Genomic DNA, 23,141 nt, shown 5'->3' on the forward strand with positions numbered 1-23,141 from the left:
CCAGCACTGCTTGGAGCTAACCAGGCAGCCATGGCTCTGCTGGGTGGTCTTTTCTTGGGCTTGCTCCAAGTTTGTTCCAAATTGCTCACACAATCCCTGATAAACTATTACTAATGAACACTTTGCTATTCCTTTTGGGCCATCTAGAAGCAGAAAAGACAATACATGTCATCGTCTGGTAATGTAGAGATCCGATGTTTAAATGCTGGAGCACTGAATTTACAGCATTTCAGTGCTGTGCCTTTTGTGTCCTATTCATTGATTTTCCTGTGGGAAAAGAAGTAGTGTAGTGCTTTGAGACAGGAAGGTTACAGACTTTGCCCTTTTTCAGCCCTGTTTTTAGGAGTTAGTTTGTTTCAATGTAGTTTGCTGTCAGAAGTTTTTAAAAATGCAGACACAGGAGGCTCTATCAATCTGGTGCACAGTCAGAACACACTGATTTCAGGCACTGGGACTGCTCTGTGTGGGACCAGGCATCCTCAGCTGTCGTATGTCTTAATGGCAGTCCCAAGGATTTAACATTTCCAGCCTCCAACTAGCTTTGCAAGAAAGAACATGCTGGGAAATGAGGAATCAAATGTATGCAACAGTGGGAATCTGTCTACCAGAAATACTCTGAAGTCTCCATACCTTAAAGGAGATCAAAAAAGACCTCAGCATGATTTGGCTTCAGTTTTCTTTACTGTTTAAGCTGGTTTATTTGGATAAGGCTGACATGCCAAAAAAAGTATATGTTGTATCAAAACATCTTCTCTAACATACATCCATTTTTTCTACACCTGTTAGCTTAGCAGGAGTGGATCAAAGGAGAGTGTTGGCATGATTTACAGGACACACAGATGCAGGAACAGACCTGCTTCAAGGTGCAAGTGAGGAAAAGGAAATTCAGACTGAAATGTTTGTTCTTTTCTAAAGGCTAAAATTACTATAATAAATGCCAGGTTGCATGAGAGGGTTTCAGGTGTCTGGTTAGGTCTTTCTGTAAGAGAACAGAATTAAAGGTTTGAGCATGAGAGGCAGCAAGGACTCCACCTCTGTGTTACAGATGAGGACCCACAGTGTATTGTATGGCATGCATCCTAAGCTTTTTAGCTTTACAAAAGAAACTGAGGTGACAAAATTAGAGGAAACAATCATCAGGCTTTGTATATCCAGGGCTTGCTGAATTCTGATCAAGCTGTGCCTGTGTTATCCATACCTTTTGGACACACCCATTGGATTTTTCAGCCCATAATCTCTATTCCAAATTTTCAGACAATATTCAGAAGTTTTACTACTACCCTAGGCATTGCATAAGACAAAATATGAGACAGTTTGTGCCCCACAGAGCATTCATAGTCTCTGAAGTAGGCACTTATGGGAAGATAACCATGCTTCACAGGGGAAAGTGAATTCTTTGTGCATGAAGGGAGAAGCAAGTTCTCAACTGAGACACATGGCAGGGAGAGCATCACATAGCCAAGCAAAAGGAACGGTGAAAAAAGCTTTGTAAGGGCAGGTTTCAGCCTTTCAGGTGTTCACTATGTCTTCAGCCTTAGACTGCTGGTTTAGCAGCATTACAGTGGAGGTCATGAGACTGTGTAAGAGCAGCATCAAAAACAAATGCTACCCTGGCACACCCCCGCAGGAAAACCCTGCTGCAAAACTGCTTGTGTGGTAAGCAGAATAAGAGATCTGGCAGAGTCTTGGTTTGGAAGGCAAAGCAACAGCTTTTGTAAGGACTTCAGTGTGTATTGGACAGCAGTGTGTGGTAGCTTCATTTCTTTGTATTTGATGAGTAACAACTCAGAGTCCAATTTTAATGAAAGCAAATCATGGCTTAAACAAAAGAATTGGGCTTTAAATTTAAATGAGTTGCCTAACTTGGTTTCTTAATTTCCCCTATATGCTGTTTCAGGTAATTAATGCTCCTGTTTTAAGGCCAGAGCTGGTATTTTCTGGCACAAGTTAATGCTTTCAAATTCCTCATGATTTTTGGACTCAGTTTCATCATATTGTCAGGATGTAAGTTATAAGCTGGTTAAATGGGTCTGCAAATTATTGCACAATATACAACTTACACAGTTTCTGTGCTAAGCTTACAGAGCAAGGGGGTTTGTGGTTTAGCAATCTAATTTTGCCTGATATTGAATTTGGAGATTTTATTTTTTCACTATGCTGCCTTAAGTTGCTTCAGAAATTTAATGCATTTTATAATAAATTCCATTGATAAGGTCTTGTCCTGTAACTATATAACACCCTGTTGTACTTGTATGAAAAACCCATGAATTGATTACATCTGGCAATGTAAAGGAGATGATGTAATGTATTGTATAAATGCACACAGTGGAGTGCCTTAGGGTAGGAGTAGTCTTGTTTTGTAACTGTAAATTATAGTTCTGCTCTCTTCTTGGTGTGAACCCTAAGTTTCAGAGAAGAAAACAGGCAATTCAAGACATGCTTTCTTGCTTGTGAAGCTGAGGATGGATGGAACAAATTACCAGATTCCCTTAAACAAGTGCCAGCAGTGAATAGTTTCAAAACACAGTTGCTTATTTGCTTGGAGAACGGGGTTTTTGCCAATGTTTTTTAAATTGCTGAGATGAAATTATATGTTGGTATTAGTAACTTTTGAAAGAATTAGCTTTTTATGACTTATTGTGCCTTTGTTTATACTATACTCTTGCAGTGCCAGGATGTTATGTTGTATTTAACAGTTCAATGCATACTTCCTACCTCGTGGGGCCCTTGTGACAATAAGATGTGCCATCCCTGGGGATGGTTACCAACAAGTATTATTTTGAATAAATAAAATCAGTGGGATATGGCAGTGCATCTCAGTGGGGTTGAGAGGCTGCCAAGAGCAGGAGGCATTGCACTGGACATACTGTCCGAAGCAGGGCTCTGGTTCTGTGTGCTGGGCAGCAAAGGCATTACTTCATTAGTTCAGTTACCAGGAGTGACAGCTGGAGGATGCCTTTGACTTCATGAGTTCTAATGTCCATTTTCCACTAAACTCTTAATTCTCTCATCACATAAAATCCATCAAGAAAGCTGTCCCATGTGCTTGCTATAAGGTCCTGCTTCGTTTTTTGTCATTTTTTACATTGTGTGATTTTTTCTGCCAGTTATACTCTGTGAACTCCCCATGTCCTACATGCACTTTACTCATACTGGGAGTCTAAGCCTGGCAGGAGTAGGGATTCAGATCTCTGGCTCTGTGCAGCTCATCATAATGGTGCTTTATAGTGGGTCCATAGGGGATTGTGCTGCATGCTCCTGAAAATGCTAAGAACACATGAGAAGGCGCTGAAGGGCACAAAACCTGCTTGGTATCGAGCTGAAGGATTGATTGTCCTAGGCAATGTCATACATTCAGGCCAGTTTTTGACCATTTAATCTTCCTGAGGTGGACCCTGAAGAAAACTATCCTGATCCACCTTGGAGAAAAGCATTTTCTGTGTTTGACAGAGGAGCCTTGGGGTGAGCTCCTGTATGCACAGCATGGACATTTGGGGCCAGGCCCAGCAGGGAGCTGCATCCTTGGTCAGGGCACACACATTTTACAGGCTATGCTTTCCTTAGGACTGCAGCAGACTTGTGAAATTGAATCCAGTGTGGGTTCATGTGCTGTGGCTTCATTACTCTCCCCCTGAAACAGCCTCTTGAACTGAGATACCTTCCCACTGTAATGGAGCTTTGTTTTTCTTCACTCACATGAGATTGGTTAGAGCAGTAAGTGCATCAATCATGATTTACTTTTTTTTTTTTTATTGTCTTGTAAATGCTCTAAGCAAAGAATATGAGTGTTATTAGTTATAAAAGCTACAGTGTGAGGAAAATATATTGAAAAGTTTGAGGTATACAGGAGTCATAGAGTACTGAGAAACTCAACAGAAAAAGAAAATACCCATATTTCTTTGTGGGTTTCCAAATGCTAACAAAGTAGGAAAGGAAAACATATGCAGTAAAATTTATAGTCAACCACAATTGGCTTCTAAAGCAATTTCTATATTAATTTTCACAGAATAAAATTTTTGTCTGTCCCCTTCTTGTTAAAATGGAAAGAAATATTAATTTACCATTGGATGATATGGAATGCATCCTATTCCCTAGCTGGCAAAGGGAACTTATTAGTCATCATTGATAAAACCCACAGGTGAACAATGTGGTTTAGGCTGTGGTCATAAAAATGGTTGTTTTTTGTAGAATCAACTCTAGTTTCTCAATAATAAACTCAGGCATGTATGCATTGTATTTCCAATTGTCTTTCAAGCAGTTTTTGAGACAGTAACAAGATAAATTGTAGTATGACAAAGACATTATTGTAGATGCCACCACATTGTTCCTCAAAATATATGGGCTGGCACTGGCCACTCGTAATAAATTTGCTAAAACAATTGCATAAATAAAAGGTTTTCAGCTTTAACATTCATAGCATGAAAAATAGCTTTCTTTGGAGGCTATCACCAAAGTATTTTAATTTTTTTTCCTCTTATAGGGAAAAAGGTGTGGTATCCCTTTGGTGAGATTTTTTTAAAATGCTGAAACATCATAACCAATGTATATTAATGAATTTATCATGTCCATGTCAATATGAAAAATGTATCAAAATCCCTTCCTAAAGAAGCCTTTGACCCAGTATAAAGCAGGCCAGATTACTGGTCAGGGTATTTCCAGCTGCTTGTTCAAATTATGCATTCCTTCTTAAGGAATATGAATAAAAGCAACCCATAGGCTGATTGCTTTTGTGTTCCTTTAGGCTTTAGTGTAATTTGCTTGTCATTTCTATATATAAATATATTTCTCTATATCAATTCTTTCCTTAGCCTTTCCTCCAAAGCTGAAACAGGCTGAGATGGTTTTTAATTCAGCATGCATCTCACACAGAAAGTGTGGCTGCCCCTCATGCGTTACTGGCTTCCCACCAGAGAGAGTTTGATCAGTTTTGTATAAATGCAGAAACCAGAAAGATGCTGTGAAACAAGACAGGCCTTTTACAAAGGTTACATTGATAAATAGTTAATAAAACATTAATAAATCATTAATAGAGTCTTTAATAAATGGTAAATCACTTGGCTGTATTTATTCCTATCTTTAGTCAATCAAGGCAGTAGGCTGCTTAGCACCAGCTGTAACATCAAGTTTGTAATAACCTTAGAACATCTATTCTTCACATATTATTTTTTTCTGAATACAACTTTAACATGCTGTGCCTCCAAAAATTGGAGGAAGTTTAAAGCAATAGATTTAGCTAAGATTTAAAAGTACTAAAAGTCAGCTAAGATTTAAAAGAGAGGATCATTTGACAGAGAATATCACAGGTAAGGTCTCTTTAGCAGCAGTGGCCTCAGACTGAATTTATTGTTAGAGATGTGTGTGGGGCTGGTCCTCCTGCTCCACTGGCTGCCCTCTAATGATGTGGGAAAATGTTGGTCCTGAGACTGCCTTTGTGGCCACAGACAAAAAAAAAATGGGATTGTTGCTTTGTTTTCTGCCTCTTTGTGCAGGTATCCAAAAGAGAAGCAGTAAGGGTAGGGCTTGGCCAAACCAGTTGTGATCTATCAAAACTACAGAACAAGAATAGAGCTGGGAAGGGTCTTAGAAATCTCATCTTCTCCTACAGATCCCTGTCCCAGTGCAGGAATCAGTTCTGCCTAAGCCATGCCTGACTGATGTGTGCTTATCTGTTCTTAGGGATGTTCTTGCACAGATGGAGTCCATGGAGCCCTCTGAGCAATCTGTTGCAGTGCTGCAGGGTCCTTACCATTAAAGAACTTTCTCTTACCTCTAACTGGAATTTTTCTGGCTGCAGCTGAAGTTCATATCCTCCATAAAGCTGGAGAACAGATTATTCTCTCCTTTAGGAATAGCTCTTTCTGTAATTAAAGGCTGTTCTCATGTCTCCCCTCAGTTCTCCCAAGGGAAGTAGCATGAGCCCTGTATCTTGGGAGGCTTCAAATTAGATCAGGCTAAGCAGTTCAGAGCACACTAGGAAGGGAAGCTGCCTCAGTAGGAACACAGAGTACACAATCCTGCTTCTTCCTTTCCATAATGGCCACTCAGAGCCTGGCTCAGTGCTTTTATCTGTACTTAAAAACACGGTACGCTTTCTTTTGAATGAGAAGGAAATGATGGAAAAATGAAATACAGAGACAGGAAATAAATCTTGAAGGCAGCTATTAATTTTAGGGACTGGTTTTGTAAAGCTATTTACCATCTGCCCCATATCCCCTGTACTCAATTCTCTCTCTGCCCTCTTCCTTAAAAACTTGCAAATTTAAATCCTTCCCCAGTCCTCTCCTTCCATTTAAATCATTATTTGGCCTTGTACATCGGCATCCCTTGGAAGGTTTGCTTGGGGTATTTGTGTTTTGGGTGATTCATTAGATCGTGTCTGCATGTGTCCTTCTTAGTTACTTACCTGAGGGCTTTTATAGCCAAAAAAACCAGACTAAGCTGAAGAGACAAGCATGTCTAGCTCTAATAAATAAAACACATGGAGTCAATTAAAACAATGTTTAAATAATTTTCAGAAAGGAGGATGCTTGATGTTACTACATCAGAAGACCACAGTGACTTTTAAGCCAAGAAAGAGTGCAGGTTTACTTTCTCATTTAATCTTCAGGTCTATAAAAAAATGCATGCTTCTATAGCAGTCATCTACCCACTCCAATAGTTAACATGATTTTGGAATTATTTTAAGTCTAAACCATGTGAAAATAAATCCTAACTCAATTTTGTGGGATTACTTTGTTTCCATTAAATTCCTCTTTAAAGTGTTTCATATGCTTGCTTTTATTATTTTTACTTCCAGGAATTTCTAAATACTTCCAAATTTGGATTGATTAAAGTGTTTTAACTTTTCCTGGAAAAAAACATGAATTTAATTCCCTGTCTATTTTCTCAGGTATTTACAAACTGAGGTGGTTACAGACACGTCTTAATGGGTGTATACACAACACACACCATCTGTGTGGCTCTTTATAGTCTTAACATATTAGAAGGTGAATATATCAGATTTCACAAGCTAAACAAAATAGATCTTAGCAAGTACTTAAAGATGAGGGACCTCCAGAAGAAACTGGGGCACAAGGAAGAATGGTGAAGTCATGTGGATGATTAAACAAATGACATCTTTTCTCCCGATGCTGCAGAATAACCTGTCTGTGCCGAAGGAACGGAGCAGGACCGAGCTAAGCAGCCGCATCCCCACAGGCTGTGGGGTTTGGATTTTGACCCTTCCCTGGCAACAGTGCAGTGCCATTTGTGCATGTCCTTCTGTGGCTCAGCTCTCTGTGACTGGAACATGCAGCTCTGTGGTGGTCACTGTGGGGTTGCTGCTCAGATATTTGGAAGTGACATTTTTCAGATGAATGAACTCAAAACTTTCTCTACCACTGCTCAAGGTTCTTTGGTCAGCAGTGCTCTGGCACCTGTCTGTAGGTAGATGTAGGTCTGTTTCTTTAGCTAAATACATACTTTCTCCCTCCGTCCATACACAGTTTTGGTTTATATGGTTTAGATGAGCTTTGAATTTTTGTGTTACACATGTGTGATCCTATCTGGAATTTTCTATCCAATAAATTTCATTGTAGTGAGAATTGAAGTGAAATGCCTCCATCTAGCTAGGTTGTACCTTTGTAAGAGATTTTGGTGCTCATGAGGTCACTCTGTAAACACAGAGATTGGATAGTCCTAACATCAGTGGAGGCAGAATGTCTTACCTTGTAATTGAATTTCCTCAAATAATAGCAGGCTCCTTTTCCCCTGTTTTATATTCACGTGTCCCCTAATAGAGAGATGACTAGGTTTGCTTTCACTTCAGCCTGCCAAGTGGGTAGGCAGTGGATACTACATGTGTTTTGACAGGCAATATTCTGAAATGTTTGCTAGCATCACCTCCCCATAATCCCAGGCTCTCTGTGCATTTTCTGTGTGGGCAGGAAGAGACTGAGGTCAAGCCTATAATTGTAGTTCTAGAATATTCTTTATTTCTGCCTTCAGTCAGAATGCCTGGCCCTCTTTTAATTATGTGATATATTCTCTGTTTAATCATTTTGCTATGAAGAGATTTGCCACAAAGCAACCTCCATGGCACAGGCTTAGGCCAAGGCATGCAGGATTTGGATTACATTATCTTATTTGAGTGGTTGTCATGCTACCTACAGAGACTGGTCTGTTTATAAGCTTCATTGTGACTAGCCCTGGGTTTGACCAGTGTGTAATAGCAGCTGGGAAGTGTACTTTACTGCAGTCAGGCCATTGTACATAACATTTCTGAGATTGCATGCTCTTCTGCTCTTTGCCTCCCTTGTCTCAAGAAAGAATTCTTTCTGAGCTTTTTAGTCAAGGAAAAACAACCAAGAAAAAGATGCAGCAGAATGCCAGAGAAAACGATTACTGCCTCTCTGGATATTTATTAAATTAAAAACAAAGATAAGCAAGAAAGAAGCGGTGTCTCCATAAAGCACACTCATTAGAAGGGCATTTACAAGCTCTGCCTAAGCCAGCACTTGTGCAGTTCCTTGGTTTTAGTGATTTTCCCCCTTCTCCAATGGGCACAAACCTCAGTGTGCTCCTGTCAGGCTCGCTGGGGCAGCAGCTCCCTGCACTGGGAAGGAGTGGGTGTGTGCTGCTCTTCTGCTGGGGCTTGGTAGCCATGGGCACCCAGGTTGTGTCTTTAAAGATAATTGGGACATGAGTGTACAAATGATGAATACACACTGAAAGAAAATGGATGGGTTTTGCTTAGATGGTCTGGTAGGCAGGTTTCCCTGGATTCACCTGATTTCTCAGTCCCTCATTTTAAAGTGGAATCAGTAGTGCTCTGGGGCTGTGACATTGCTAATCACAGCAAGAGCTCATGGCCAGTGCCACAAGAAGATGCTGTGGTGCTGTCCCTGCTCTCTGCTACACCGGCATTCATGCTGCAGGCCCATTCCAGATTTTTCTAGACCTGCCTCTTGTTTCTTTTGCCACTCTGCAGTCTTGAATAGGGCTGCATCTTGCCACCATGCACTCCCCTGCAGGGTTGGAGAGGAGGGTCCCCTTCCTGCCTGGGCTTTGCTGGTAGAACCACCCTGCTCTATTCATACAGCCTGGCAGGCTGACCACACAGGAGCCAGTTGCCCTTTGATGCTTGGATGGTCACAATTTTCAAGAGTAAAACCTGTCCTCACTCTCATTCTGAGTCCTGCCTGTGGAGTTGTTTAAGTGTTCATCTGTGACCCAAGGGTGTGAGGTGGTGGGGCAGATTCCTTGAGCAATTGCCTCTCCACGCTCGGTGGAGCAGATGGGACCATTTTTAGCTCTCTTTCTTCTCTATGTACATGAATTTGTTTTCTAATATTTTTCTTTTTTCCCTAGGAGATGACCCATTCCTGGCCTCCTCCTCTCACTGCTATTCACACTCCGGGCAAGGCTGAGCAGAGCAAGTTTTCTATCCCAAGCAAGGTACAAGTGGGCTGTTACCAGTGATCTGATTAGCATTCTGTTCTGTTCTGTTTTGTTGAGTGATCTTTGCTGGAGAGTTTATTTTTGTAATTGGTCCCACTTAAAAAAAATTCTGATACTATTTTTAGTTGGAAATTCCCAATCAGACTGTTGCTACTAGTAGAACTGCTTACTTAAAGCTGCAGAAGACCCAGTGGAAGCAAAGTGAACTTTTTATCTCTGTTGTTATGGGAGTCTTTCTATGTCAAGTAAAATATATTTTGTTTGGTTTTCTTCCATTATTAATTGTGCAATGAAAAGGTTTGAAATGGACATTTTTTCTCATTTACTGATTGATTGCATGGTGAGGTTTTGGCTGCATAGTCAACTTATGGTGGCTGAAAGGTCACCATGTGAAGAGCATGGTGGCATCTGTCTGTGTCACACCCCAGAGGGAGGCACAGAGTCTAGGCACAGCTCCCTAGAGAGTGCCTCTAGTTCATGTAATCCACACTGAGTTGTTAAATTGTATGCTCTGAAGATGCCCTTGGCCCACATTGCATTGTTGCCTTCTGGCTGTGATTCCAGTAGCACTGCTAGGATATCAGACTTATACCTGGGACAGGTTGTGCCAGAGGTATCCTATGCTGGGACTTGAAAACCTGAGCTGATGATGTTTGGGGAAGAAGAGAACTTCCCCAGGAAGGGAAATTTACACCATTCTGTCATGGAGCTACATAAAAGTTTCTTCCCAATGACAGGATCTTGAAAAATAGCTTATTAAACTGGTGCTGCTTAACAGTTTAGTTCAAGCAATCATATCCTGATTTAGAAGCTGGAATGTGATTTTGCTCTTACTGATTTCCCCTGTCTGAAATATAACCACCATACTTAGTTGGAAAGAAATTAAATTAGCAATATCTGTGGCTTCTTAAACAAAACCAAAGCCAGTGCCCAGAATGTCTTATTTTAATGGAATGTGACTGTTACTGCCCTAGCACTGCCACTTTCACTGCACTTTCCTGCAGGACTCAAACCAGTTTCTGAAGGGCTCAGGGCTCATCAGAAACAGAACACTAAATTAAGAGATGATATAAATTAAAAAAAAAAAAAAAAAAAAAAAAAAAATCCCAAAAACAAAAACCCAGCTTCCAGCAGGTAAAAACCTGTATTGACACAGTTCACCTTAAAGGGTTCAACTGACACTATCTCCATTGGTAGCAGTATAAGCAGAGGTTCAGAGAAGCTAAGATTTTGGGTTTGCTTTTCTGTTTCTATCAATTTGGCTTTGAACTTTGAAGATCCACATCAAAGTTAATTTCTGGGCACATTAAATGTTGATCCTAAAATTCTTGACCATATCACTTCAATACAAAATATAAATTTGATTTTTTTTTGAGCTAGCATTGCAGGAAATAGGCAAGCACATAAATGTTTTCATGTTTGCTAGTCTTACTTTAAAAAATACAACAGAAATGTCTCTGGAGAACATCACTTTAAATCAATTATGGCTAGCCAAATTATGCATCTAGGACATAATATGGCTAGGTTGTGCAGCCATATAAACCAGGCACTGTTAGAAGTTTTCAATTTAGCTATTAAAATAAAGGTATCCTCATGAGAAACATACATTTAAAAAGTGTGATAAAAGAGGTGGAGCTTATCAAAACAACTTATCCCTTTGACATTCAAATTTAAAGTGCCATGTTTACTCTTAGGGCATTATTTACTTCACAAGGGACTGACTGACAGCACAATATAATATAAGGAACTAATAATGCCCTAAGAGGAAGTGCAGTGAGGGCTTTAATGACTTTAACATCCTACAGAACTAACACTTCCAGCAAAGTAGTGCCTGGCTGTAGGATGAGGTTGTAAATAACACCTTAATTTCAACTGATCAAACTCAGCTTGGAAGGAAAGCTGATGACAATCACTGTGGACTACAGAGCCTAGAGAAAAACTAAGCCAGAAAACACTGTGACATTAAAGAAACAGCTTAGTTATTGTGAACCAACAAGAATCCTGGCATCAGCATGCTCAGTGTTGCAAGCCAGACTCTTTGCTGGTTGTAAGTTGTTGTACTTCCATTGATTTCATTGGATTTGGACCAGTTTCCATCAGGTGAAGATCTACTTCCCATGTCTTTATCAAATCCCGCGTGTCGCAGTCCAAATAAAAACAGTGACTACCAATAAAAGGTTACTGTAGTTCCAGGCAGTGAGATCAAACAGCAGAAAGGCAATGGCACTAAATTTAATGCATAGCTGCAATCATGCTGTGTTCTAAATTGTACATCCTGCATGGCTCCTGCACACATCCCTGGCCAAGCCTGGGGAAGGCTGGGGCTGCTGTGGGTGTAAATCTGTGAGGTGTCTCCATAAAGGGGGGTGCAGATTTACAGCAGCTGAGGACATGCTCCTGCCTGAGCTCTGAAGGGTCCCTCAGTGGTGCTCTGTCTCCACAGTTAATGCTTTTTTTAAACTAATGTCACTGGTGCTGCCTTAACAATGCTGAGATCCCTTCCCTGTGCCATCCCTTCCCTGTTGGTGTGGTGCCAGTGCCCTTAATCTAGCAAGCCAAGATATATCTTACCTTCTTCATCTTATTTAACTAATGCTGACATTTTGTGTGTTCTTCTTTGTAGGACTCCCAACATCTGACCTCAGGATACAATGTACAAAGTAGGTCTTTATCATCCTAGTCCTTACAGTCAGGGTTGGGTATTTTTTTTGTCTGCTTAACATCATTAAAACAAAGGCTAAAAAATTAATTTCTGTGGTGCTAAAGCAGATCAGTTCCATTTTTTATTACATGTTATGCATTGTGGCATGTTGTGAAACCAAGTATAATTAGATGGGCTGACAGCTTTGGGTGCATTTTAATTCTACAGTAATCTTTTGACATTTGAAAATGTGTTTCCTTTGTTTGCAGAGTGGAGTGATCCAGCAGGGAAAGTTGCAACTAAGTCAGTGCCACAAAAGTCGTAAGTATTATTATTTCCAGCTTTAAATCTCATTTTAAATTTATCATAAAGCATGAGCTTATTTCTCCAAAGGTAACTAAAACCTAGCTCTGCTCATAATCTTGTCCTGGTGTTCAGGTTTTCTCTGTAGTCCTTAAAAATTAGCCATAAACCAGTTTTATGTTTCCAGTGCTTATTACTGTTTCTTCTTTTTAAGCATTAGCTAACAGAGGTATGTGTGAAAGATGAGTTTATTAAGCAGAAATAATGCTGATTTTAGTTCTACAGCTTGCCAAAATTAAATCACTTTTATGCTTCTCTCATCAGATACTAAGCCTCTTACAATAGAAAATGCAACCCAATGAACAGATGATGCAGGAATTTTTACATTCATACAGTGAGAGTAAAACACATCATACAGAATGATTCTGCTAGCTGGTGTTGAAAAGCAGGTCTTGAGTTTCATACACTTTGAAACAGCTGAAAATCACAGATGATCTATAAATGTGACATTTGAAAATTGTGAAAGAGCTAATTCTCCATTGTGTTAAACCATTTTTATTTGGTGCTTCTCTAGTGTAAGGCTGCAGTAGTGTAGCAGTGAGTGGAGAATGAATTGTTTTTCACTTTTATCCCAGGTTCTCTAATTTGAAAACAGGAGCTGAATAGCAACTTAGAACAGTAGGCTATTGTTTTATATTTATGAAAATGTATGGGTCTGATTTCAGTTCAGAGCTGCTGGGTTTTTTAGTGTTAAGTGTTCTGAAGTACTGAATGCAGAACTGCACCAGCTTAAATGACAGTTGTGTAAATACAGTATGTTCATTTAAAATTACTTCAGAATTATTCTAGTGGTTGCCCTTAATCTACTAAAGACATAATTTTAAAAATCCCTATAGGGGAAGAAAAATCAATGTGGAAATATCTAGGCAAGTTTTAAAAATGAATTTAAATATACTGATTTTTAGTGCAAATTTGTGTATACAAAAGGGCTTTTTGGAGTTCAGTGATGTGTCTGTGGGTGTGTGGGGGTACAGGACTAGTGTAGATGTGGGTGCTGAATCTGTTGATGTACTTAGCAGGCTCTGAAGGTCCCGTTCTTTGCTCATAAACTTAAGTCATGGAAGTGCTCATTCAAATACAGTTGGTTGAGTAAACCTTTACAAAATTGTGGCTCAGCAAATGGTCAAATTTTAAAATTAATTAGGTTTTTTAAGATTAAATGAGAATTGGAGAGGAATGCTAATGATATTTAGATTAATTTGCATGAATAGCATTTATTTCTTAAACTTAGTAACAAATTAATTTTTGCCCTTTGCTGTTTGGCTTCCAGTAATGACTTGGTTTTTTGTGAAGACTCTAGCCAACTCTACCCACAGTTCTTGGTAACAGGATGGGTGCATTCATGTTTCAGAACATCAAAGGGATCCAAATCTACCATCAAGCACTTTCCATAATAAAAAAATAAAGGAAAAAATATTATTGCATCTTAAAATTATTTTTCTCTAAAAGCAAATGTATTTGGATTCCACTGTGAAAAATATTTTAGTGAGTGTACCATAAAATACAATATTTCAATAGTTTGTAACCAACAGTAATAGACTTGTCAATCATGGTTTATAGTTATAAGCCGAATTTCAAAAGAACAGTGCTTCAGAGCTCAGTGGTATATAGTGCATTTAATGGGACCAAAGCTCTCTATAGGAAGCCTGATATAAAACCCGAAGACACTGAGTACATTTTATGAACCAGTTGTTCTCTGTTCTGCTGCTTGATCTAAAGTTCCAGTACTATCAATCAGATTTCTGCTGCAATGAACTGCCTTCTTACGGTAGGTGATAGATTTTACACATGAGAGATCAGAGCTGCAATAAAGCTACTTTTATTTTTAGCTTCCAAATGAAGATCAGCTAACCCATTACTATCACTTTTTCTCTTTTACTGCAGAAAAATTGTTAAGGCAGCTTCTAAGAATTTCCACAGGGCTTTGGGAGGTTAGAAGGCAGTCCACTGTGAGGCTTGGAATTACAAGGCCAATGTGTTTCTTTAGATCTGTGTGTGCAGTTACCAGCACCTTCATGGGGAATTGCAGTACTTGAGCACATAATGAAATTAAAGCAGGAGTGGGACAGAAAGACGTAATGGTATCCAGGAGAGCTGGATAGTGCAGTCCACACAAACCCCGAGAGGTAGGCAGCTCCTGCAGTCATTGTGTATTTTAATGATAGAGTGTTTATCAGATTGCAGTTGTATAAAGGAGGATTTAGTCTCTCCAACACTGGTGGATTTTGGGGATATTGCAGTGTGTGAGTGAAATGACAGTCCAGCTTATCCCCAGTAACATCTGCTGCTATGCTCTCAGCCACACACTATGGTCTCACTGACTTCAAAACTCTATCCCCCACCAATTACATAGTTTGTCAATAGGATCTGTTATCCATATTTCAGTTTGATCAAATCTGGCTGAATTTGACTCTGTTCATCTGTATGCTTTGTTAGAGTCCATTTAACCTAGATATGTTTCTAGCTGTAACCCAACTTTCATGTGCAATTTAAGTGAAACTTAAATTATCTTTTCCATTGGTCCTAGTGACAGTCCTGTAGATTCCACTGGCATTGTTAGAGATCCAAAGAGTTGGTAATAATGTGCTTGGATTCACCATATTGCTGAGTCCATGACTACTTGAGGGGTGAATGCAGCACAGAGATAATTTACCTTCATGATGCTGCATCTGCTCCAGCAGCCAAGCTGTCTGTATGTCATTGCAGGGTTCAGGTATAGGGACATTGGGGTCATAGAACATCAGACCAAAGGGATTGATGATTTTTGCAAGATAACCTATCAGGTGCACACTTCTGGGGGAAAAAGAACTGCAAGGTGGATTAATTTACCAGTGTGTTGCTGTTGTAGAGGGATGCAAGATGCATGGTATCTTGTCCAAGTAAAGCTTTCCGAAATACAAATTTCAGCCTTTTTTTTTTTTTAAATAATGTTTGTTACATCCACATGCTAAATAAACCAAATCACCAGTGCAGTGGGTAAAATAGAAGCTAGAATAGTTAGGATTTTTTTCTAAATTCTGCACCTATGCCCATGAGAACATGGACTTATAACTAACCTCAGCTCCTAAGTTACACTCAAAAATCTTGAAAGTGAAATTTTGGACACTGATGTCCATGCATGTGTGTGTACTGTGGTGAATTTTTACAGCTGAAATCAGGCTATGTAAAACTGCAGCACTTGGTTTCCCTTTTTGTAATTTCAAATTCACTGTAAATCTCCGCTGGGCATTGTGCGGTCAGTTTTCAGCCAGTCTGCTCTGATTAGTTTATTATGAAGCAGAGTAAGCAGGAACAGATAAGGTGCAACCAATTGCACTGCAAAGGATTTTCTGTCAGCTTCCATGAATTTGAGGGGACGGACTCAGCTCATGACTTGGGTTTCTGTTATATAATTGCCATTGCAAGTATGTCATCCTCAAACATGCAGTCCTTTTGTTCTGTTTTGGTTGTTAGCATTTGGCCTTTGTCCAGTTGGAAACTACCCAAAACCTTTTTAATCAAGCACATCCTGTGTTTTGAAATCATACTGCAGAGTAGTCTTGGGTAGTTTCCATAAAAGCCTAGCTAAAAAGAAGAATGTAATCATAATGGTATTCTTCCCCTGTCATAAAATTACTTCCTATACTTACTGTATTAATACAGTATTAAAAGGCCCTTCTCATGGGCTCAGGGAACTACCGGAAACCATTAAAAACTTAGAGCAGCACATTTTTATAGATCAGACAAAACCAACTTGTTTTATCTTTATGGGGTTTTTGTTATCCATCATACTTAATGGTACACAACCTGTGTGTGGAGTAGAGAGCAGCAAAATACAGGGAGCTTAAAACTAAAGCAAGCAGCTGAAAATCTTTTTGTGATATTTCAGCAAGGATTTTCCTAAGTGTGTTCAGCACAGCTTTCAGTTGGACCAGGATTTCACTTCACAGTTCCAAAAAAATTCAAATAAATACCAGTACTTTCCTAATCCCAAATATTATCATAATACTTGATGGAAGCGTGTTTGAAAATGGAAATGTGCTTCTCGACAGCTAAATACTTTTCATAAGTATCTAATAGCTTTTTGGAAGATCTCCTCTGTGTCAGGGACAGCCACCTGGGAACATAGAAAACAAAATTTGGCAGCATGTGCAAGCTATGAATTAAAGGTAATTCACGGTTTGAAATGAATCAGCATGAGGTCCTTATGGAGAGTAATCAGACATCAAGAGGATTTTACACCAAGTATTAGATATTGCAACAACAAGTAATGTTGTTATTCAGAACTATTCAGAACATTCAAATCAAGGAGCACTGATGAATTCTTAACCTGGAAAGAAATCAGTTAAAAAAAACAACAGCAAAAAAAGGGGATTCATTCCATCTTTATGCATAATTTCCAAAAATGTACCAGGAACCAAAAATGTAAAATTCATCTCCAACTGGCATAGGAAGCAGATTTCATATTTATGTATCAACTCTCTATCAGTGTTGCAGCCACAATGCAGCCCAGGTGTAACACACAGGGGAAGCTGAAATGTTTCTATTACTAATTACAGTTTTTAGCTGACCATAACAAAGCGTGAGAGCACCAGTTGAGCGCTCCGTGGTGACAGCCAGCTTTTTGTCACAGCCTACCTTCACGTGGCCAGCCTGAATCATTGCACTGAGTGCTGCCTGGTTGTTAGAAGTGGGAAGTTCCAAAGATATTCCCTCTGGGTAAACTGGGAGAGTCATGACTACCAGGGCCTCTCACTGCCATGTACAAATTATGATAAGTGAAACAACAGTGGCATGTAATTGGAACTCCATTAATCTTTAGAGAGCTCCAGTGCACTATATTAAAAGGACAAATAGCAGATGAAAATAGAAGAGTCTCTTTTGAGAAATGTCACTCATCTTTCATATTTACTGTTTTGTTTTGTAAGCTAGAAGTTTTCTTTGAATCCTTTTGCCTTGTAAATTCTTGGGTTTGAAGCAATGATAATCAGTGCAGACTGTTGCTTTGTTCCTCACTGCTGCAGGCTTTGCCTTTTGAGCAACATATGAAGTAATTTTGAATGAAGTATACAAGTGTTTCCTATGGACAGTTGCCTATAGAAGCAAACTTGCAAAATATTTGAGCTGATGTGAAATACGTGGAAATGCAGTGTCATAATTAAAAGCCCTTCATCTTTGAAGATAAGCCCATAATTCAAAATAATTTCTAAATTAGGCTTTTAATTTGTTTTCATTATTCAGCTGGCTCACATACAGTTTAACCTCCCTATCAAAATTAAGTTATTTCCTAATACATTCTTTTCCATGATCTCTTTCTCCTGACATGTTTATAAATCAGTTTAAAAAATTGTGGGAACGGAACTAAATTAATTCTGTGATATTTTGCTGATCAATTTTTAATAATTTTTCTTGCCTATCAGAGGATTCTGCCTTTAAGGCTGCCTGAAATAAGCTAACTCACTGCATTCTTGCCAGCATTGCTGATTGTGACTCAAGTGAGCACTGAACCATTTGAATTTCCTCTGATACTGTATAACCCCCCATTAAAAATTCAACATTTATTTGCCCTAACTAACGAGTAGCAGTTGAAATACTTTGTTCTGAAGCAGGATGCACTCCTGTGTCAGTGCCAAGTGCATGCAGTCACTGAACTGCGACCACTGAAATGTCAGCATTAATAGAGAGAGGTAAACGACACGCAGTAACATGTTTGGATTCCTGATGTATTTCCCTGTCTGCTACATATCATTTCCCATTTTGGAAAGTGGTTAGACTGCAAATCTGCCACAGGTTTCCCTGTATTTAAAGAGCTTTTTCACAGGCAGCAGCATATGTTGTGCCTTTATGGCTTAAGGCCAGTCTCAAACTGACCTCCCAATTTACATTTCTGTGGGATGGAGTCACTTCCGAACTTCAGTGCAGCTTCAAACATTCATTTTGAAAAACAAATGCACTCAGTAAATCTGAACATTTAAATCAGGGTAGAGCAGAGGAAGCCACCACACTCAGTCCCTCTCCCACCATTTGTTTTGTGACCCGCACTTGCTGATAAAAAACATAAAAATGAACTTCTTGCTTGGCTTTCTGGCTCCCATAATTTGGACCTCACTATGTTCCCTTTCTCTTAACTCTGACCTGTCAGTGAATTTCTGGCCCAGAGCCAAGACATTTTTCTCTCTGTTTTTTTTTCTTCTTGATGCCCTTTGCTCCAATCCCTTTCATTCTTTCTGTCATGGCTTTAGTAGCCTGAGACAGAGAAAACTGTCACCCAGATTCATCTGAACCAGGCTGCAGAATAGTCATAATCAGAAATGGGTGGTAAGTTTGAGAAAAGAATGGATTTTGCCAGGAAGCTTGGCATTCATGATACCAGAGTGGTCTTGAAACTCCCAATTTGTGTCCTAAATACTCTAGGTAAGATTAACAGCCACTTTTCCTAATATACCAACTTAATCCTTTGCATCTTTCCTCTGAATCCCTCTGACAACCCCAATAATCCACCACATTTTTCTCAGCTTCACAGTCTCTATCCAGAGGAACTTCTATTGCTACCATTATCCTTTGGGCAGAGGGCTCAGCAGGGCTCCAAAGCCTATCAATTTTCTGGCCAGAAGGCTTATTTTTTATGAAGTGAAGTTCTCACAACACCCCACGGGGCAAGGCCACGCTCACTGCATTATGCTCTGTCTTGGATAGCCCTTGGAGCCACAGATTCAGAATGGTTGTACCTTACAAATACATCCTCCCAAACGATAAAAAAGGAAAATATTCCCCAATGCTGGGCTAATTATTGCTTTAAATTCCCAGAGGAAGAGCTGCTTCGCTCACTTGTGTCCATACATCTCAGAAAATTCGTTTTGAGACTTTCCTAATGCTGCAAATGCAGCTTTCCAAGAAAATGTAGCCCAGGAGGAGGAGGGAGATGTCTATAGCCTTACCTCAGTAGGTACAAAGCAATTGTTTAATTAATATCCATCTTGTGGAAACACAGGAGGAAGTGATTTAGCTTTAACAAAATTATCCCTTACTGGAAAGTTTGTTTATTCAAAATGCTTCACAAAAAGATCCTTACAGGTTTTGAAAGAAAGATGTTGATTCATGTAGCTGATATTGTCAGGGAAGATGTAAGTGCAGCTGTCAGGCTCATCTGAGCCTGCAGCAGCAGTAAATGCCTGCAGTAATGAGGGGATTGCTTTCACAGCTATTTACCTGTTAGACTCTACTGACTATTTGCTTTTTGGGTGTCCCTGCTTACTTAAATGCACACAACTGTGTTTTAAGGACGTAGATATGATTTTTTTGCAGAGAGAGGAATGTGAATCAGTGCTGCCCATATTTGATTTAGCATGAATTTCAATAGTTCCAGACAAATTCAGAAGCCCATACAAATCATAGAGCTTCAAGTCTGGCTGTGTGCTAGACTGGAATTTTTTGTTAGGTCAGACCTTTATCTCAGCTTCTTTTTGTGGCTCCTTATGGGGAGATTGAAGAGGAACTGAAACTGGTGACCTGTCTTGACCTTTAGTACTGGATTAAAATTCCAACTTGCTGCCATGGCAACGGGCCTTGAAAATTAGATCCTGACAGAAGCAGGGAGAAACTTAAAACTGCAACTGCTGCACTGAACTGAAGAAAGGTTGCTTACAAATGTCAGTGACAGGCTCTTAATTGAAATAATCTGCCTTTCCCTATAACAAAAAGAAAATAAAAAAACAAGGAAGAGAGAAATGAAAGGCAAAACCCAAACAAACAAGCAAAACCCCCAAAAATTGTGACTTGATTTTTTTTTTTTAGGCAAAAATCTATTGCAATTCAGAGCTCATGCTGCTGAATAAAGCAGACTGTGACATTTGAAGTGGCAGCAAGTGAACCTGCATGGTGACAAGCGAGCCAGACATGCACTTGCAAAGGTCTGAACCCCCCAGACCAGACTGGCAGCAGGGGCCAGACAGTGGCCAGTGTTAAATCACAGGTTAACTTTCTATTTTCTTCTCCTTTAACCTGACACAAGGGATCAAAAGAGACATCACAGTGTCTCCTCTGACTCCAAGGATCCATGCAATTATCTGTTCTGTAGATGGAAAGGGATAAACATAAGCTAGATAGTGCTATTTCAGATCAAGTGTGATAAAAGTTACTCATTTTCCAATCTAATCAATGCAATAGTCAGAGGGAGATAATAGTGCAAGTCCTTCACTGCCTAAGGAGGTTAAGTTGTTTTTTTCCCCATGGAGAGCAGAATGCAGCAGTAGCCTGAAGGGAGAAGGTGCTGAGGGTCACCTTAAGGATTTCCTGCTCTTTTTCCCTTTATCTGGGAATACCCCTCACCCCAAAATCAAACAATCTTGTAGATCAGTTTGCAGCACAATCTCCTGTAAACCTGTGACTTTCCTCACTCTCCCCATGGTCCTGAGGATGCTCTGAGGGCCTTGCTCAGCTTCCCAAGGTCACAAAGGAGCAGAACAAGCCCCCTTCACACAGGGGAATGCTGCATCCTGTCAGCAGCTAGGCATGTCTTTCTGGTAGGGATTGCTGGCTTCTTGGGGGAGGGGAGGGGGAACAACCACGAAAAACCATTAAAATGTAGGTGTTACATATCAGAAAAAGGATGTTTCTTAATGGACAAATGGAGTTGAATTGGATTAGCTGTTGTGTAGAGTTAGATAACTGCTGTGGAAGCAGAGTAGTATCATGTAGAGCTAGGTGCAAATTTAACAGCTATGGCTAAAATTGTGGAAGACATTGTTTTGCCAAAGCTTAGTGTCCAATTCCCAAGGCCATGTTCGGAGTCTAAATTCAAGCAGAAGGCATGGAAAAATACTACCTTTGGTTTTTTTAATACTGTACTGCCCAAGTACTGGATTTGTTAATGTTTGGTGTAGTTTAGAATTATAGGATCAGAGGAAATGTTGCAGATGTTTACAAATATAAAATTTTGCTTAATGGGGTTTGTATTGTTCCTTGCATGGTTTAGAGAAATGTTTATCACTAATAGTGTCCATTATCCAGGCAGATAAACATTAAGCAAGTGCAGGTTGCATTGAAATGGTACATTATATTGTCTTAACAAATAATGTAAGATTGTCTTAACAAAACCCCCCATTTCTGGAGTAGACACTTGATACACAGTGAAAAGCAAGTGAGTAGATGAGCAGTTTTCTTACAAAGGAAAATAAAAGCCACTTAACATTTCTCAGACTCTGAGTTATGTGCTTCAGACAGTTAAAAATAGAGGCCATTATTTGAAATTTGAAGTGTCGAATTAATTCCTAGAGTAAGTTAGTTACTTCATAGGACTTGCTGTCAGAGATGAATTTGTCCCATTCAGCTCTACACTTGCCACAGTTATCATTTCCTGCAAAACACCACTAATTCTGCCTTAATTACTGTCAGACTGGACTATGGAGCCCTGGAGTATCTGGCAATAAACTTGTGTTTTGCTGGGAGGGCAGGTAAAGAACCATTTAAATCGGTTTTTGAAATAAGCATGAAACCTCTGAAGATGTACTGTGGTAGTGCAGACTGTATATCAAAATATATAAGCATCCAGTTGCAACAATGGCTTTGTAAACACATTACTGAGCAAACTATGAAAAGTAATCCACCAAGGGGCTGTTTCCTTAACTCATAAGCATGAAGTTAAGAGACTAGTGCCATAAAGTAGATGTGTGCTGTTAAAAAATACTTCCTTTTATGTGAGATTGTTTTGTGTTAAGCCAAATAGATGATTCCTTTTTTATTTTGAGATGCCTATCTTTTAATACTTCAAAATACTTGTGTTTAAGAGAAAAATCAGCTGTCCTCAGAAAATCTATGAATAATTCATTAATTTGTGAGCATGGGGCAAACCATGCTTGAGGGTAGGATGAAGGTGCCCTTGTGCACCTCAGGTGGGCAGAGTGCAGCATCCTGCCATGGCTTTTTGTGGAATTACAGAATTGTGAGGGGTGAGGAGAAAAGCCTTCAGCACTGTCATTCCTTTCAGCTGCCTGCAGGCATGGCCTGAGGGTGGTCAGAGCTCCCCTCCTGGAGCAGGCAGAGCTCCTCACTCTGGAGCCCAGTGGTGCCTTGGTGAGCTCCAGCTGCTCCAGGGCAGCAGGGCATCCCCGGCAGGAGCACAGTGTCTCACAGATGTTTTGGAGGCCACCGTTCCTAACTGATCCTGGCACATCTGTCAGTCATGTGCACATCACTGCCCTCCCTGTCAGAGCCCTGAACCAGCTCAGAGCAGCCTGCTGTAAATAGCAAAGGCAGGAGGGAAGCTGTGCCACAGGAGCAGCTCTGAGCCCCCCCTGCCATCCTGCCTGGCTGGGAGCCCTCCCACCATCAGCAGCCAGGGATGGTGGCAGGAGGGAGCAGGAGAGCACAGCCAGGGCATGCTCTGAGCTGTGGGTGGATGAGCTTGTCTGCATTTAGCCATCATGTCTTTCAAAGCAAATAGCAATGCTCCTGGAGACAAGGGGAGTGTGCTCAGAGAGAGTGCAGGTCCTTTGCAGAGGGATTTTGTCCAGGAAATTCCAAAACTTGAGTGAGAAAGGGTGTTAAGGGAATTAACAGTCTGGATATGGAATTAATCTGCTGTAGCCAAAACCTGGTAAGAGCCCATGTATTGTCAATTGCTGGATTTTCTTGCAGTTTGTGCAGCTATGCAAACACTGACCCAAAAATCCAGTATCACCTTCCTTCTCCAAAGGACAGAACTTTCTGTGCTCTTTTGCTT

The 23,141-nt window shown here is 40.0% G+C and overlaps 1 protein-coding gene across 5 annotated transcripts in view; it reads left to right on the forward strand.

The window, feature by feature from the left end:
* AFF2 (ALF transcription elongation factor 2) overlaps positions 1-23,141 on the forward strand; it is a 329,969-nt gene that overhangs the window by 187,479 nt on the left and 119,349 nt on the right. For all 5 annotated transcript variants that reach the window (XM_074551557.1, XM_074551555.1, XM_074551559.1 and 2 more), the window contains exons 5-7: positions 9,349-9,435; positions 12,062-12,098; positions 12,349-12,400. In XM_074551557.1, coding sequence (XP_074407658.1) covers positions 9,349-9,435; positions 12,062-12,098; positions 12,349-12,400 — 176 coding nt within the window. The remainder of the gene's footprint in view (positions 1-9,348; positions 9,436-12,061; positions 12,099-12,348; positions 12,401-23,141) is intronic.

This window comes from Zonotrichia albicollis, chromosome 14 (assembly GCF_047830755.1).
Source record: "Zonotrichia albicollis isolate bZonAlb1 chromosome 14, bZonAlb1.hap1, whole genome shotgun sequence".
In the NCBI taxonomy this organism is placed as follows: domain Eukaryota; kingdom Metazoa; phylum Chordata; class Aves; order Passeriformes; family Passerellidae; genus Zonotrichia; species Zonotrichia albicollis.